Here is a 15,284-nt window from a genome sequence, read left to right on the forward strand (position 1 = left end):
AACCTAACCTAATCTAATCTATCCTAACCTAATCTAACCTATGGTTTTTTGTATTTCTATGTAGTGGGAAAGGGAGGGGGATGAGAGGGAGGGGGCTCTTTTGGGCCCAGGGAGCCCTTGGGGGGCCCGGGGGACCTTTGGGAGGGGGGCTCATAATACGTTAATCTAATCCAACCTAACTCGAAAATTAAGAAATGCTTCTATTTATTTATTAATATTTATTTATATGGCTGTATTAATTATACTCAATGGTTTGTCAGAGACACTATGCGGTTGTCTCATTGATGCTCTATGACGGATTAACGACACTACTTAGTTAAATGTAGGTATTAAATCAGTAATTTTCACACTTTGGCAGGATAAATATCTTGTATCATACTTAGAAAAAAAGTGAAACTGAATTATTCAGCGAAATTGTGTACACACGATAAAATCATCGTCGTGTTGAATGCCGACATAGATCGTTATTTAAACTATGAGACAAGCATTAATGGAGATCTTATTGGAAATGTTTGTGTGCGTTGTCATGATAGTGAAAAGCTAAATTTCTTTGGACCATCGAAACCATTCAACATTGCTCAAGGTGGATATGCGAGAGTGAGAGCACCAGAGATGATAGTGCTAAAGAGAAATGCCGACTTACAAATATTAGTTGATTAAGATAGTCTTCTTCTTGCTGATGGTTCTGGTAGCAAGTTAGCTATTGATAGATCCTATTGTCATCGTTCCGGTATTACAATTCAAACTAAAGAAAAGAGAAAAAGAAAGACCTACTGCTACACTAGTGCAATAAATCATATCATGGCTACCTTCCAGAACTGTTACCTATATAAACGCAGTGTGAGAATAGACAGTGAAATCGCTGACAAAATAAAAAGGGCATTGGCATACAATATCATCAATGATTATAAAGATAAACTGATGGAAAATGAAGCATAAGTGAGCATTATTACTACTGTAGATCATATAGTCAATTAATCAACTAATACTAAAGAAGAAATGCAGATTGAGCCAGTAGGTGACAACCCGTAGAAAAAATTGTATATGACACAAATTGGATGATTGATTATTCTACTGGATATGAATTAAGAGAAGCGAGTAACTATATTATCAAAAAAGAACATGATAAATTATTTTATGGAACAGATTCAAAATGTCCAACGCTGTTCAGTGATTTTAATAATTTGTAATAATATCTGAAACATATTTTTGTGTTAATATGCTACATGTTGTTATTTCATTAAAAATATATTATACATTAATTTGTTATATTTCCATTATTTTAGGACATGTTAGCATGTCAGATGCTTAGAATGTTTATTAAAAGGTCGGAGATTTTTTTTTCTGGGGAAAAAATTAGAATTAGACTATAGCATTTTTCTTTTCGTTATGAAAATTCAGAAGAGAATTTGAACATTTTGTACTTCTTCAAAAAACTTAACCTTACCTGACTCTTACACTTCAATGAGAGAAATTCCAAATGAACTTTTCAAAAGCAAGAGAATGTAACTTTGACAAGGTAAACTACGATAAAACACTACTCATATATATTCCATCTCTTTCATTTCACGAAAGAAATCCAAAATGAATTTCGAAAATTCAAGAGAATGTAACTGTGACAAGGTAAACCACGACCAAACACTACTGAAATATACCAACTTTTTCAGTTCAAAGAAAGAAATGCACAATGAACTTTGAAAAATCAAGTGAATATAACTCTAACAAAGTAAACCATGACAAGATACTGCTGAAATATTCCAACTCTTGTATTTCAATGAAAGAAATTCAAAATAAGCTTTGAAACAATAAGGGAATGTAACTGTTACATGGTAAAGCATGACAAAACACTACTGAAATATTCCAACTCCTGCATTTCAATAAAAGAAATGCAAAATGAAAATTGAAAAATCAAGAGAATTTAACTGCGACATGGTAAACTATGACAAAAAACTACTGAAATACTCCAACTTTTGAATATCAACGATAGAAATCCACAATGAACTTTTATAATCACGAGAATGTAACTGTGACAAGGTAAACAATGATAAAACACTACTGAAATAATTCAACTCTTGCATTGCAATGAAAGAAATTGCAAATGAACTGAAAAATAATGAGAATCTAACTGTGTTAAGGTAAACAACGACAAAACACTGCTGAAATATTCCATCTCTTACATTTCAACGATATAAATTCAAAATGAGATTAGCAAAATTAAGAGACTTTAATTGTGACATGGTAAGCCATTAAAAAAAATTACCTAAATACCCCAACAGTTTAATTTAAATGAAATAAATCTAAAATGAACTTTGAAAAACCAATAGAATTTATCTTTGACAAGAGAAACGACAACCAAACACTACTAAAATATTCCAACTCTTGCATTTCAATAAAAGAAATTCAAATAAACCTTTAAAAATCAAAAGAATAAAAGTGTGAAAAGGTAAACCACGGCAAATTACTAATGAATTATTCCAACTCTTGCATTTCAACGAAAAAAATTCAAAATGAACTTAGAAAAATCAAGAGAAATTAAAGTGTGACAAGGTAAAACCACAACAAGACACTGCTGAAATCTCCCAACTGTTGCATTTCAACGAAAGAAATCCAAAATAAAATTTGAAAAATCAAAAGAATATAAGTGTGACATGGTAAACGACGACAAAGCACTACAGAAGTAATCCAACTCTTGCATTTGAATTAAATAAATTCAAAATAGACTTTGAAAAATAAAGAGAGTGTAACGGTGACAAGGTAAACCACGACAAAATACTACTGAAATAATCAAACTCTTGCATTTCAATGAAAGAAATTCAAAATGAACTTTGAAAAACCAAGAAAATGTAACTGCGATACGATAAACTACAACAAAACACTACTCAAATAGTCCAACTCTTGCATTTCAATGAAAGAAATCCACAATGACCATTTAAAATCAAGAGAATGTAACTACGACAAGGTAAACCATAAAAGAACACTACTGAAATATTCCTACTCTTGCATTTCAATGAAATAAATTCACAACGAACTTTGAAAAATCAAGAGAATGTAACTGTGACAAGGTAAACCACAATAAAACACTACTGAAATATTCCAACTCTTGCATTTCAATGAAAGAAATTCATAATGAACTTTGGAATATCAAGAAAATGTAACTTTGACATGGTAAACCATGACAAAAAAATACTGAAATATTCCAACTCTTGCTTTTCAAGGAAAGAAATTGTCAACGAATTTTAAAAAATCAAGAAAATGTTAATTTGACAGGGTAAAGCACAAACACACACTAGATAAATTTTCCAACTCCTGAATTTCAATGAAATAAATCCAAAATGAACTTTGAAAATTAGGAGAGTGTAACTGTGACAAGGTAAACCACGACAAAACACTACTGAAATAATCCAACTCTTGCATTTCAACGAAAGAAATCCAAAAAGGACAATGAAAAATTATGAGCGGGATTTTGTGACAATACGCACCGCTACAAAACACTAGTGATGGATTCCAACAAATGATATTCGACAGACGTTAACCAAAATGGACCCTGGAAAATCAAGAGAATGTCAGAGTGTCTAAGAAAACCCTGACAAAACTCTACTATAAAATACAGACTGGTGCATTTCAAAGAAACAAATTCAAAATGAGATTTGAAAAAACAAGAGAAAATAACTTTGGCAAGATAAACCACGACAAAACACAACTGAAATCATCCAACTCTTGCATTTCAACGATAAAAAATCAAAATGAAATTTGAAAAACCAACAGGATGTAACTGAGACATGGTAAACCAAGATGTAATACTAATGAAATAATCTAACTTTTGCATTTCAACAACAAAAATCTAAAATGGATTTTGAAAAATAAAAAGAATGTAACTGGGAAATGAAAAACCACGAGAAAACACTATTGACATATTCCAATTCTTCCATTTCAATGAAAGAAATTCAAAATAACTTTGAAAAATCGAGAGAATTAAACTGTGATCAGGGTAAACCACGACAAAACACTACTGAATTATTCAAACGATTGTTTTGTAACGACAGAAATCCAAAATTAACTTTGAAAAATGAAGAGAATGTAACTGCGACATTGTAAACCACGACAATACACTACTGAAATAATCCAACCTTTGCTTTTCAATGAAAGAAATTCAAAATGAAGCTTAAAAAATTAAGAGAATGTAACTGTGACATGGTAAACCACGACAAAACACTACTGAAATAATCCAACTCTTGCCTTTCAATGAAAGAAAATCAAAATGAAATTTGAAAAATCAAGAGAATGTAACTGTGACACGATAAACCACAACGAAACACTACTGAAATATTCCAACTCTTGCATTTCAACGAAATAAATTCAAAATGAACTTTGAAAAATCACGAGAATGTAACTGTGACACGGTAAACCACAACAAAACACAACTGAAAAAATCAAATTCTTTAATTTAAAAGAAAGAAATCCGAAAGAAGCTTTGGAAAATTAAGAGAATATAAGTCTGACATAGTGAAGTACATCGAAGCACTACTGAAATAATCCGAATCTAGTATTTCAACGAAAAAAATCCAAAGTTAACTTTGAAAAATCAAGAAAATGCAAGTGCGACAAGGTAAACTACAACAAAACACTACTAAAATATTCCAACTCTTGTTTTTCGACGAAAGAAATCAGCCATTAAAATTTAAAATCAAGAGAATGTAACTGCAACAAGGTAAACCATTACAAAACACTACTGAAATAATCCAATTCGCTCATTTCAAAGGAAGAAATTCACAGAGAACTGTAAAAATCAAAAGAATGTAACTGTGACAAGGTAAACCACGACAAAACACTACTGAAATAATCCAACTCTTGCATTTCAATGAAAGAAATTCAAAATGAACTTTGAAAAATCAAGAAAATGTAACTGTGACAAGGTAAACCACAACAAAACACTACTGAAATATTCCAACTCATACATTTCAACGATAGAAATTCAAAATGAACATTGAAAAATTAAGAGAATGTAACTGTGACAAGGGAAACCACCATAAGAAGCTACTGAAATGGTCCAGCTCGTTTATTTCAACGAAGGAAATCCAAAACGAACTTGGAAAAATACATAAAATGTAAAGTAGAAATGGTAAATCACGACAATACACTACTGAAACAATCGCACTCTTTCATTTCCGTGACAGAAATTCAAAATGAACTTTGAAAATTTAAGAGAATGTAACTGCAATATTGTGAACCACGACGGTACACTACTAAAATAATCCAATTCTTGCAGTTCATTCGAATAAATTCAAATGAATTTTGAAAAATCAAGGGAATGAAATTGTGATATGGTAAACAACGACAAAACACTACTGAATTATTTCAACTCTTGTATTTAAACGAAAGAAATTTAAAATGAACATTGAAAAATGAAGAGAATATGACAAGGTAAACATCTATAAAACTATTCTAACATAATTCACCTCTTGCATTTCGATAAAAAAAATTAAACTTAAATTTGAAAAATCAAGGGGATGTAGCTGTGACACGATTAATCAAATTACAAAACTACTAAAATGTTCCAACTCTGGTATTTGAATGAGGGAAATTCAAAATAAACTTGGAAAAATTACGAGAATGTAACTTTGACAAGGTAAACCACGACAAAACACTGCTGAAATGTTCCAACTCATGCATTTTAATGAAAGAAATCCAAAATGAACATTGAAAAATTAAGAGAATATAACTATCAAAATTTATACCAAAACACAAAACTACTTAAATACTATAACTCTTGCATATAAACGAATGACATATAAAAAGAACTTTGAAAAATCAAGAGAATTTCATGCCAACAAGGCAAGACACGCCGAAATACAACTAAGATTTTCTAAATCTTGCAATTCAACGAAGGAAATCCACAATGAACGTTAAAAATCAAGAGAAAGTAACTGCGACGAGGTAAACCATGGCCAAACACTACAGAAATAATCCAACTCTTGCATTTCAATGAAAGAAATTCAAAATGAACTTTGAAAATCAAGAGAATGTAACTGTGACAAGGTAAACCATGACAAAACACTACTGAAATATTCCAACTCTTGCATTTCAATGAAAGAAATCCAAAATGAACTTTGAAAAATCAAGAGAATGTAACTGTGACATGGTAAACCATGACAAAACATTAATGTTGTGAGGGGGAGTCAAAAGTTGGGGTTGGAGTCAAGGTTGGCTCTTTTGTGTCCCAAAATGCGCAAATTAAAAAATATTAAAAAATGGTGGCTCAGGGGCCTTTGGGGTGCCGGGGGACCTTAGGGGGCCCGGGGGGTCTTTGGCGGTCGGGGGGTCCTTTGGGTCGGGGTATGGGGGTCCTTTGAGGTTGGGGTATAGGGTCCTTTGGGGTTGGGGTAGGGGACCTCACGACACTGTTCAAATGGAACTTTTGTATTATAACGACCACAGAGTTTCACCCTCAAATCCTCTTCTAAAATCATCTTTTAAAATGTCTCTAACTGTTTGGCCCAAATAATTCCCTAAAATGTCTAAAACGGTTTCGCCCAAATAATCTCTTAAACGTAATTTCTGCATTTGAAATTCCTAGGAAGCCCTTTCCCGCGTTAATCTCTTCATCTCTAAGATCAAAACATTCGCCCGGAAACAATTCTCCTGGATGAACACCAACAAATCAATCAACCTTGACATCATCCGTCAGACATTAACAAACTTCGCCCGGAAACAATTCTCCTGGATGAACCCCAAAGACATTAATAAACTTCGCCCAGAGACAATTCTTCTAGACGAACTCCAACAAATCAATTTCTCAGAAATTCACTTCCCCTTCGATTATGCATGTTCTCCCTGGTGATTCTATGCCGATATTTGGTGCCCCGTCACGAGCTCATAAGGCTAGGTTAGGTTACTTAATCAATTTCTCAGAAACTTGTTATCCCTGGGGATTTCATGCCCATATATGGTGCCCCGTCGGACTGACAGCACAGGTGTTCTCTCTAGGGACTCTATGCCCATATATGGTGCTCCTTCGGACTGACAGCACAGGTGTTCTCTCTAGGGATTCTATGCCCATACATGGTGCCCCGTCACGAGATACGTTCTTTTGATAACCGAATTTTGTACTGTCACGATCAATAGGGTCATTTCTACTATCATTTCCCCAAACACATCCAATCAAAATTTTGAGACAGCCATTTTGTTTTGCGTAATTGATTTTCAGATAGGAAATATGTTTTTGAGGAGGACACCTCCCCACAGCCCTCAGGGCAAGGGTTTTAAGTTATGCCCTGGGGGCATATAAGGTTTTTAAAGAAGGTGTTGTCGTAGAAACTTCTAAATAAGCTTATTCAATTGGAAATTCAAAGGGCTAGTGCCCTTTTTAATAGTCGAAAGTGATTGGAGGGCAACTAGCCCCCCCACGCCTATCAGTCCCCCACACACATCCAATCAAATTATAAGATAGCCATTTTGTTCAGCTTAGTTGATTTCCAGATACAAAAAAAATTTTCTTGATGAGGAGACTCCCCCACATCACCCAGGGCAAGGATTATAAGTTATGCTGTGGAAGCATATAAGATTTTTATTGAAATCTGTGTCGTAGAAATTTGAAAAAAGGCTCATTCGATTTGAAATTCAAAGAGATAGTACACTTTTTAATAGTCGAAAGTGATTGTGAGGGCAACTCACCCCCCTCTCACACCAACCTTTTCCACAAAAACATCCAATACAAACTTTGAGATAGCCATTTTGTTCTGCATAGTTGATTTCCAGATAGAAAATATATTTTTGAGGAGGACAGTCCCCCACAACCCTCAAGGCAAGGGTTATAAGTTATGCCCGGGGGGCATATAAAGTTTTTATTGAAATCTTTGTCGTAGAAGCTTGAAAAAGGGCACATTCGGTTTGAAATTAAAAGGGCTAGTACCCTTTTTAATAGTCGAAAGTGATTTAGGGTAACTAACCCCCCTCTCACGCCCACCTTTTCCCCAAACACATCCAATCCAAAATTTTTAGATAGACATGTTGCTCAACGTATTTGAAAATTTTAGAAATTAGGTCTTTGAGGATGACAACCCCTTCCCCCAAAGCCCTCAGAGCAAGGGTTGTCAGTTATGCCCTTGGTTATATACATTTTTTATTGAAAGCTATGTTGTATAAACTTCAAAAGGGCTAATTCAATTGGAAATTGAAAGGGCTAGTGCCTTCTTTAATAGTTGAAAGTGATTGGATATCGACAAACGCCCCTCTCACGCCCACCGTTTTCAAAAATACATCCAATCAAAATTTTGCATGCCAAACTATAAAGTTTTAATAAACGAAAAAATTTAAAGTATTATTTTCTTTTTCCCTGAAAAGACTATGTAAATATAAAACGAACATAAAATAATTTTAAAAACTTTTTCCATAAAATAAGTTTTTCAAAGAAAAGTAAAGAACTCCATTAAGCAAAAAATTAGCAAAGATCAAATCAAATAATCTACCAAGCTTGAAACTACTACAAATCAGCATCGGTAAATAAATGAAACCCAAAACGAACGGAAATTACAATAATTAATCGAGTCAAACTCAAAACGAGCAGAAATTAACATAAGTTGGGTGCAAAACCCCTATGCCTTCCCAAGGCCAGAACAAAATTTGCACTTTGCTTAAAAAATACAAATGAATGTGCATTGTCAGTTTAATATACATACACTGATATTTAGTAATCAAAATGTTTTTTTTTATTTGATTTATTAAAGTTATAAAAGTAAAAACATTTATATTTTTTCAGTAAGGTGCAAATTTTTGTTTTTAAATTAGTTTTAGAATTTTTTCACCCTTTTCACTGCTGAAGGAGTCGATCCTCTGCTTTAAACTGTATGAAGATAACATATGCTTTGCAGTGGCTAAAAGTCATTATTAGTCATCAATCATTATATATTTTGTTTTTTAGGACACCTGACTAAAATCTGTGTTGTATCCAAGTGTTGATGATAGTATAATACTTCTCATAATTTGCATCAACGCCGTTTCAAGATCTTTCATGGACTTGCCACAAATTCCGAAAATGGCTAATCTCATCGAGGATTCTGAGGAATCTTTCATTAAAAACGGTATTTCTATACATTTAAATTTTATGTTACAGAATAAAAGAAAAGCTACTTTACTCTAGAAGTAATTTTCAATTTTTTCTCCTTTCTCATTAAGTGGTCCTAAGAAAAAAAATGTAACTGCGTATGTTTTTGGATCTAACGAATAAGTGCTGAGGGTTCATAAAAGTGGCTTCTTTGTGCCACTAAATTTATTGGAATTCTCATTATTAGCCTTTATTTTTAGTTTTAGTGAGTCAAGTAATCATCCCGTAGATAATTTTTCTGTCAATCTTTTCCCTTTGCAAGTATGATGAATGATATATTACCATCTAATCAGGGTTAGTCTTGGGGCTTCAGATGGGAATATCAAGTTATAAGACGTTTAAGAGAGGAATAAAATTAGTTGACTTCAGCTGTTCAATTTTGGGACATTTAATTGCATTTAATTTTATGTATGTATATAATGTCTGTATATTTACATTTTTACACGTAAATAAAAAGAAAAAGCAGTTGCATTTTTTTTTAGTGAGCTTCACTGTTAAAATTTTATATGTCTGTTTAATTTAAAATTTGTGTTAGAATTTGCTGACGCTTTATCATGTGACCTTGAGAAGCCCTTTCATTTTCAAAACCATCTTTTGTCACCAAAACTTGAAGATGTTCCTTTGCTCAATTTACCTAGCATTTCAGGACCATGTACATTTGAAGACGACACCCAGGAATTACAACCCAAATGTTCTAACAATAAAGGTATATATGAAACATTGTAGTTGTGTTGATTAAAGTGTATTAGATATTATTTTATTGAACAAAAACAGGACAAAGAGACTTGATCTTAAGATGGAACTTTTATTTTATCTTTTTCCAATGTGACGGTGTTTGCCAAACCGCTTTTGTAGTCTTTAATGAACATTTTTAAATTTTCACAAAGTAGTTTTGTAGGTTTTATTATTTTCAAAAGCCTTGATAATAAGCCTTAAAACTATATCTCTATGTACATTTTATAATCTATATTTATAGTGTATATTTCCCTTCATGTAAAGATATAAAGAAATAAATCTTTATATTATTTTGATTCCAAGATGAATTTGAAAGAAGAAGAAAATCGGTGGTTATTATTTCAACTGTCTACCAGAAATTTTTAGTTTTTCTAAAAGCACAAGATTCAACCAAATATACTAAATTCATTTTGTGCATTTGAAGTCAAAAGTTTTTTTTGTCTATTTTAGAACGAGTTGTTTTAAATATTTAGCCAGAAGAACATAGCGAGTCTCATTGGATAAAAAAAAAAAAAAATCAAGTTTTCCTCAGAAGGATAAAACCTTTTAATACAAAGTGAAAAATGATAACCAAAAAAAAATCGAAACTAATCGAATCGAAACTAAAACCGAAAATAAAAAAATCGAAACGAAAATTTTATACCAAACAAACGTATTTTCTGCATGTAAATTCACGACGATGAGTTCTTAAAAGTTCTGTCTTCCATCACTAGTTGTCAGTTGCCTGTGACCAATTCTCAGTCACAGCCTAAATAATTTTTTATTTAACAATTGACGTATAGTCGATGAACAGTGAACTAAAACAACGTATTTATTTTTCACAGTTCAATAGAAATTTTGAACCTAAAATATGTGCATGTCTCTGTAAAATAAAAAGTATAGCACAGCAAATAAATCTGCTGGCAAGGTACTCGAGCCTGACTCTTTGTTACAAAGGACATTTTTTTTTAAATGATTCAAAAGTACCCAAACGCTGATGGCGGTGTCACTATATGCAACCGAAATGTCCATAATTGGTTTTATTGTTTTTCATTTTATATTAAAATTATTTATCTCTATTTGAATTGTTATTTTTAAGACCTTAAGAAAACCTTAATTCCGTCGTTTTTTTTTTAAACCAGAGCTTTGTTGTTAACCAAAAAATTCTAAATTAAACATATGATATGCATTATTTTATCTCTCTCTCTTTTTGTTACAATAATTCCTGATATTCGTTTTAATATATGTAATATTAGAGGTAGAGAAGAGGGATAAAAAAAAAATTGTTGTTAAAAAATTAGTAGTATTGAAGATATACTGTTTTTTCTGTTTTTAAGTCAGAAGACTTTCAAAACATTTTGAAAGATATGTATTTGTTTTAAGTTTTAAGAGTTTTTATTTTTTGTTTTATTTGGTTAACTCTGTAGACTTTTTAAACTTTTAGGTCACTTTTCACCACACGTGTCTGGACTTCACTTTCAGGGAAATACGTCACTAGTTGTTTCAAAGAATCCATCCACAAGCAGTTTCTTAATTTCTTGTGCGTCAGAATCTGAAGGAAAAGGTTTAGAATATCATAAAATAGGTTTGAAAAGTCACCTTCAAAGTAAAAAGAAAAAAAATTGAAAAGATATAAAAAAAACTCATAAGTGTGATGTTTGTGATAAAACCTTTTCTGTAGCACAAAATTTGAACACCCATAAAAGAGTGCATACGGGTGAAAAACCGTTTAAGTTTGACGTTTGTGATAAAACCTTTTCCCACGCAGTAAGTTTGAACAACCATAAAAGAATGCATACGGGTGATAACCCGTTTAAGTGTGACGTCTGTGATAAAAACCTTTTCAAAATCATCAACTTTGAACACCCATAAAAGAGTGCATACGGGTGAAAAACCATTTATTTGTGACGTTTCTGATAAAACATTTTCCCAAGCATTAATTTGGAACACCCATCAAAGACTGCATACGGGTGAGAACCCGTTTAAATGTGACGTTTGTGATAAAACCTTTTCCCAATCTTCAAATTTAAACGGCCATAAAAGAGTGCATACGGGTGAGAACCCGTTTAAGTGTGACGTTTGTGATAAAACCTTTTCTCAAGCATCACATTTGAAAACCCATAAGAGAGTGCATACGGGTGAGAACCCGTTTAAGTGTGACATTTGTGATAAAACCTTCTCTACAGCACAAAATTTGAACACCCATAAAAGAGTGCATACGGGTGAAAAACCTTTTAAGTGTGATGTTTGTGATAAAACCTTTTCCCACGCATTAATTTTGAACACCCATAAAAGAGTGCATACGGGTGAAAAACCATTTAAGTGTGACGTTTGTGATAAAACCTTTTCCCGATCTTCAAATTTAAACTCCCATAAAAGATTGCATACGGGTGAGAACCTGTTTAAGTGTGACATTTGTGATAAAACTTTTTCTACAGCATCAAGTTTGAACACCCACAAAAGAGTACACACGGGTGAGAAGCCCTTTAAGTGTAATTTTTGTGATAAAACCTTTTCCCGATCTTCAAATTTAAACGCCCATAAAAGAGTGCATACGGATGAGAAGCCGTGTATGTGTGACGTTTGTGATAAAACCTTTTCCCACGCAGTAAGTTTGAACACCCATCAAAGACTGCATACGGGTGAGAACCCGTTTAAGTGTGACTTTTGTGATAAAACTTTTTCCCGATCTTAATATTTAAATTCCCATAAAAGAGTGCATACGGGTGAGAACCCTTTTAAATGTTACGTTTGTTATAAAACCTTATCACAATCTTCAAATTTACTCTGCCATAAAAGAGTGCATACGGGTGAGAACCCGTTTAAATGTGACGTTTGTGATAAAACCTTTTCTAAAGCAGCAAGTTTGAAAACCCATCAGAGGATACATACGAGTGAGAAGCCCTTTATGTGTAATTTTTGTGATAATACATTTTCTCAAGCTTCACATTTGAACACCCATTAAAGAATGCATATGGGTGAGAAACTGTATTAATGTTATGTTCGTGACAAAACCTTTTCTTGAGCCGAAAATTTGAAAAAGCACCAAACAGGGCATATGAGTGAGTAGACAGTTACATGTTATGTATGTGAGAAGTGTTTTTTGAAAGTTTGCTGTTTAAACACATTTCAAAGACTGCTTACAGATGAGAAACCTTTCATATATTATGTGTGTAGAAAAACTTTTGTGATTTTAGCAATTTTAAAGGTAATAAAGAGTGCATAAGGGAGTTTAGGAAGATTGTTGTATCCTCGGTGGTGTGTGGTTGTTATTCTCTCAACCAATTAGTACATAAATTTTTTTTTTGTGTATTTAGTTTTCTTAGCAATTTTTGTTTATTTTGTTGTACAAGTTTGCTTGATTGTTACCAATGTGATTTATGTAAGAAATGCCTGTTTACATCAAGGTTTTTGAATTAGCTCCAAAGATTTCATACAGGTGAGAAACTGTTTAAAAGATGATTTATGCAAGAAATGCTTGCCGTGGCTAGAATAGTCGAACATGCTCAAAGAGTGCATACAGGTGACAACATTTAAATGTGATTTGTGCAAAAGGGTGTTTTCATTTAAGTCAGCTCTGAATTAGCATCTAACAACTTATTCTAGAAAAAGTTTCTCAGTGTATAGACTAAGACATTGGGAAGAATATTGATTTGTATTTAAAAAAGAAAACTTGATGAAGAATTAAAGCTGTTCCACGTTGACTAATTCTTACATTTAAATTAGCAATTTGGATATTTATATAGTTTTCTGTGTTTTCTTTTGGCAAGTTCAGCTTGTCTTTTCATCCTATGACCAATGTGGAACCACACAAACCGAAAAAGGCAAATCCCTATTTTCCAAAAAAATTCCTCTTAAATTGATAATCTCAAAAGAAACAAAAGTGTACATTGTCCAAAACTGAAGTGCATAATATTTAGGATATTTTAGGACACCTGACTAAATTTTGTGTTGTATCCAAGTGCTGATGATAGTATAGTACTTCTCATAATTTGCATTAACTTCGTTCTCCAAGATCTTTCATGGACTTGCCAAAAATTCTGAAAACGGCTTATCTCATCACAGTTTCTGAGGATTCTTTAATTAAAAACGGTAATCCTATACAGTTAAATTTTCTGTTACAGAATTAAAGAAAAGCTACTTTATTCTAGAAAATAATCGTCCATTTTTTTCCTAAGAAAAAAAATGTAACTGCATATGTTTTTGATCTAATGATTAAGAGCTGAGGGGTGATACAAGTGGCTTCTTTGTGCCACAAAACTTATTTTAATTCAGATTATTACCTTTTATTTTTAATTTTGGTGAGGCGAGTAATCATCCCGTTGAGAAGTTTTCTGTCAATCTTCTCCCTTCTGCAGGTATGATGAACGATACATTACCACCAAAGCAGGGGTAGTCCTGGGGCTTCTGAAGGTAATATTAAGTTATAAGACATGTAAGAGAGGGATAAAGCTTGTAGAATTCAGCTGTTAAATTTTGGGAGAATATATTTTGTATTTTATATCTTTGGAACTAATGTCGAACCCCCCCCCCCCCTCCGATTTATTGGTTGTTATTCTTTGTGATTGGTAAGCTGTAAAATCTATATTTTTTTATTTTATATTTTTTTCAATTTTTTTTTATTGAGTACAATATCCTAAATTTACACTTATCTAGCAATTAGTTCTATGTTATGTATTTTTTTTTAAGAATTTCAGTTTTTCATTTGTTCTATGTTAATGAATTTCGTTGTATGTTTCAGGTTTTCTTTTGCTTTATAAAAAGCAGATTTAAAAATGATTCGAGAAAAAACCTTTATAGTCTACACATTTGATTTTATGTATGTATATAATGTCTGTATATTTACCTTTTTGCACGTAACTAAAAAGAAAAAGCAGTCGCCTTTGTTTAGTAATCTTTACTGTTAATATTTTTATGTATCTGTTTAATTTAGAAATTGTTTTAGAATTTGAAGACACTTTACCATGTGAACTTTAGAAGCCCTATCATGTTTCAAGCCATATTTTGTCACCAAAACCTAAAGATCTTCCCTTGCTGAATTTACCTGGCCTTTCAGGACCATTTAAATTTGAATGCGTCACCCAGGAATTGCAACCCAAATGTTTTAACAATGAAGGTATATCTGATTTTTTTGTTGTTGATTGAAATGTATTGGATATTATTTTATTTGACAAAAACAGGACAAAAAGACTTAATCTATCTTTTTCACCGCTTTTGCAGTCTTTAATGAACATTTTTAAACTTTCAGAAAGTAGTTTTGCAGGTTTATTATTTTCAAAAGGCTTGATAAAAACTTTAAGCCTAATAACTATATCTACATACATTTTATAATCCATATTTATAGCGTATATTTCTCTTCCAATTAAGAGATAAAGAAATAAATCTGTCTATTATTTTGATTCCCAGGTGAATTTGAAAGAAGTAGAGAATCGGCTGTTATTATCTGAACTGCCTAACGGAAATTTTTAGT

General features: G+C 32.3%; 2 protein-coding genes across 2 annotated transcripts in view; both read left to right on the forward strand.

The window, feature by feature from the left end:
* LOC148948182 (uncharacterized) overlaps positions 1-15,284 on the forward strand; it is a 445,032-nt gene that overhangs the window by 343,951 nt on the left and 85,797 nt on the right. The gene's annotated exons all lie outside the window — the stretch shown is intronic.
* Positions 8,923-12,509, forward strand: LOC148948184 (uncharacterized). Its single transcript, XM_089095731.1, has 4 exons — positions 8,923-9,077; positions 9,636-9,806; positions 11,259-11,371; positions 11,793-12,509. Exons 1-4 carry the CDS (start codon positions 9,008-9,010, stop codon positions 12,507-12,509), a joined length of 1,071 nt encoding a protein of 356 aa, XP_088951857.1. The 5' UTR covers positions 8,923-9,007.

This window comes from Artemia sp. Qi Xiang Cuo, chromosome 10 (assembly GCF_049724085.1).
Source record: "Artemia sp. Qi Xiang Cuo chromosome 10, ASM4972408v1, whole genome shotgun sequence".
In the NCBI taxonomy this organism is placed as follows: Eukaryota; Metazoa; Arthropoda; class Branchiopoda; order Anostraca; family Artemiidae; genus Artemia; species Artemia sp. Qi Xiang Cuo.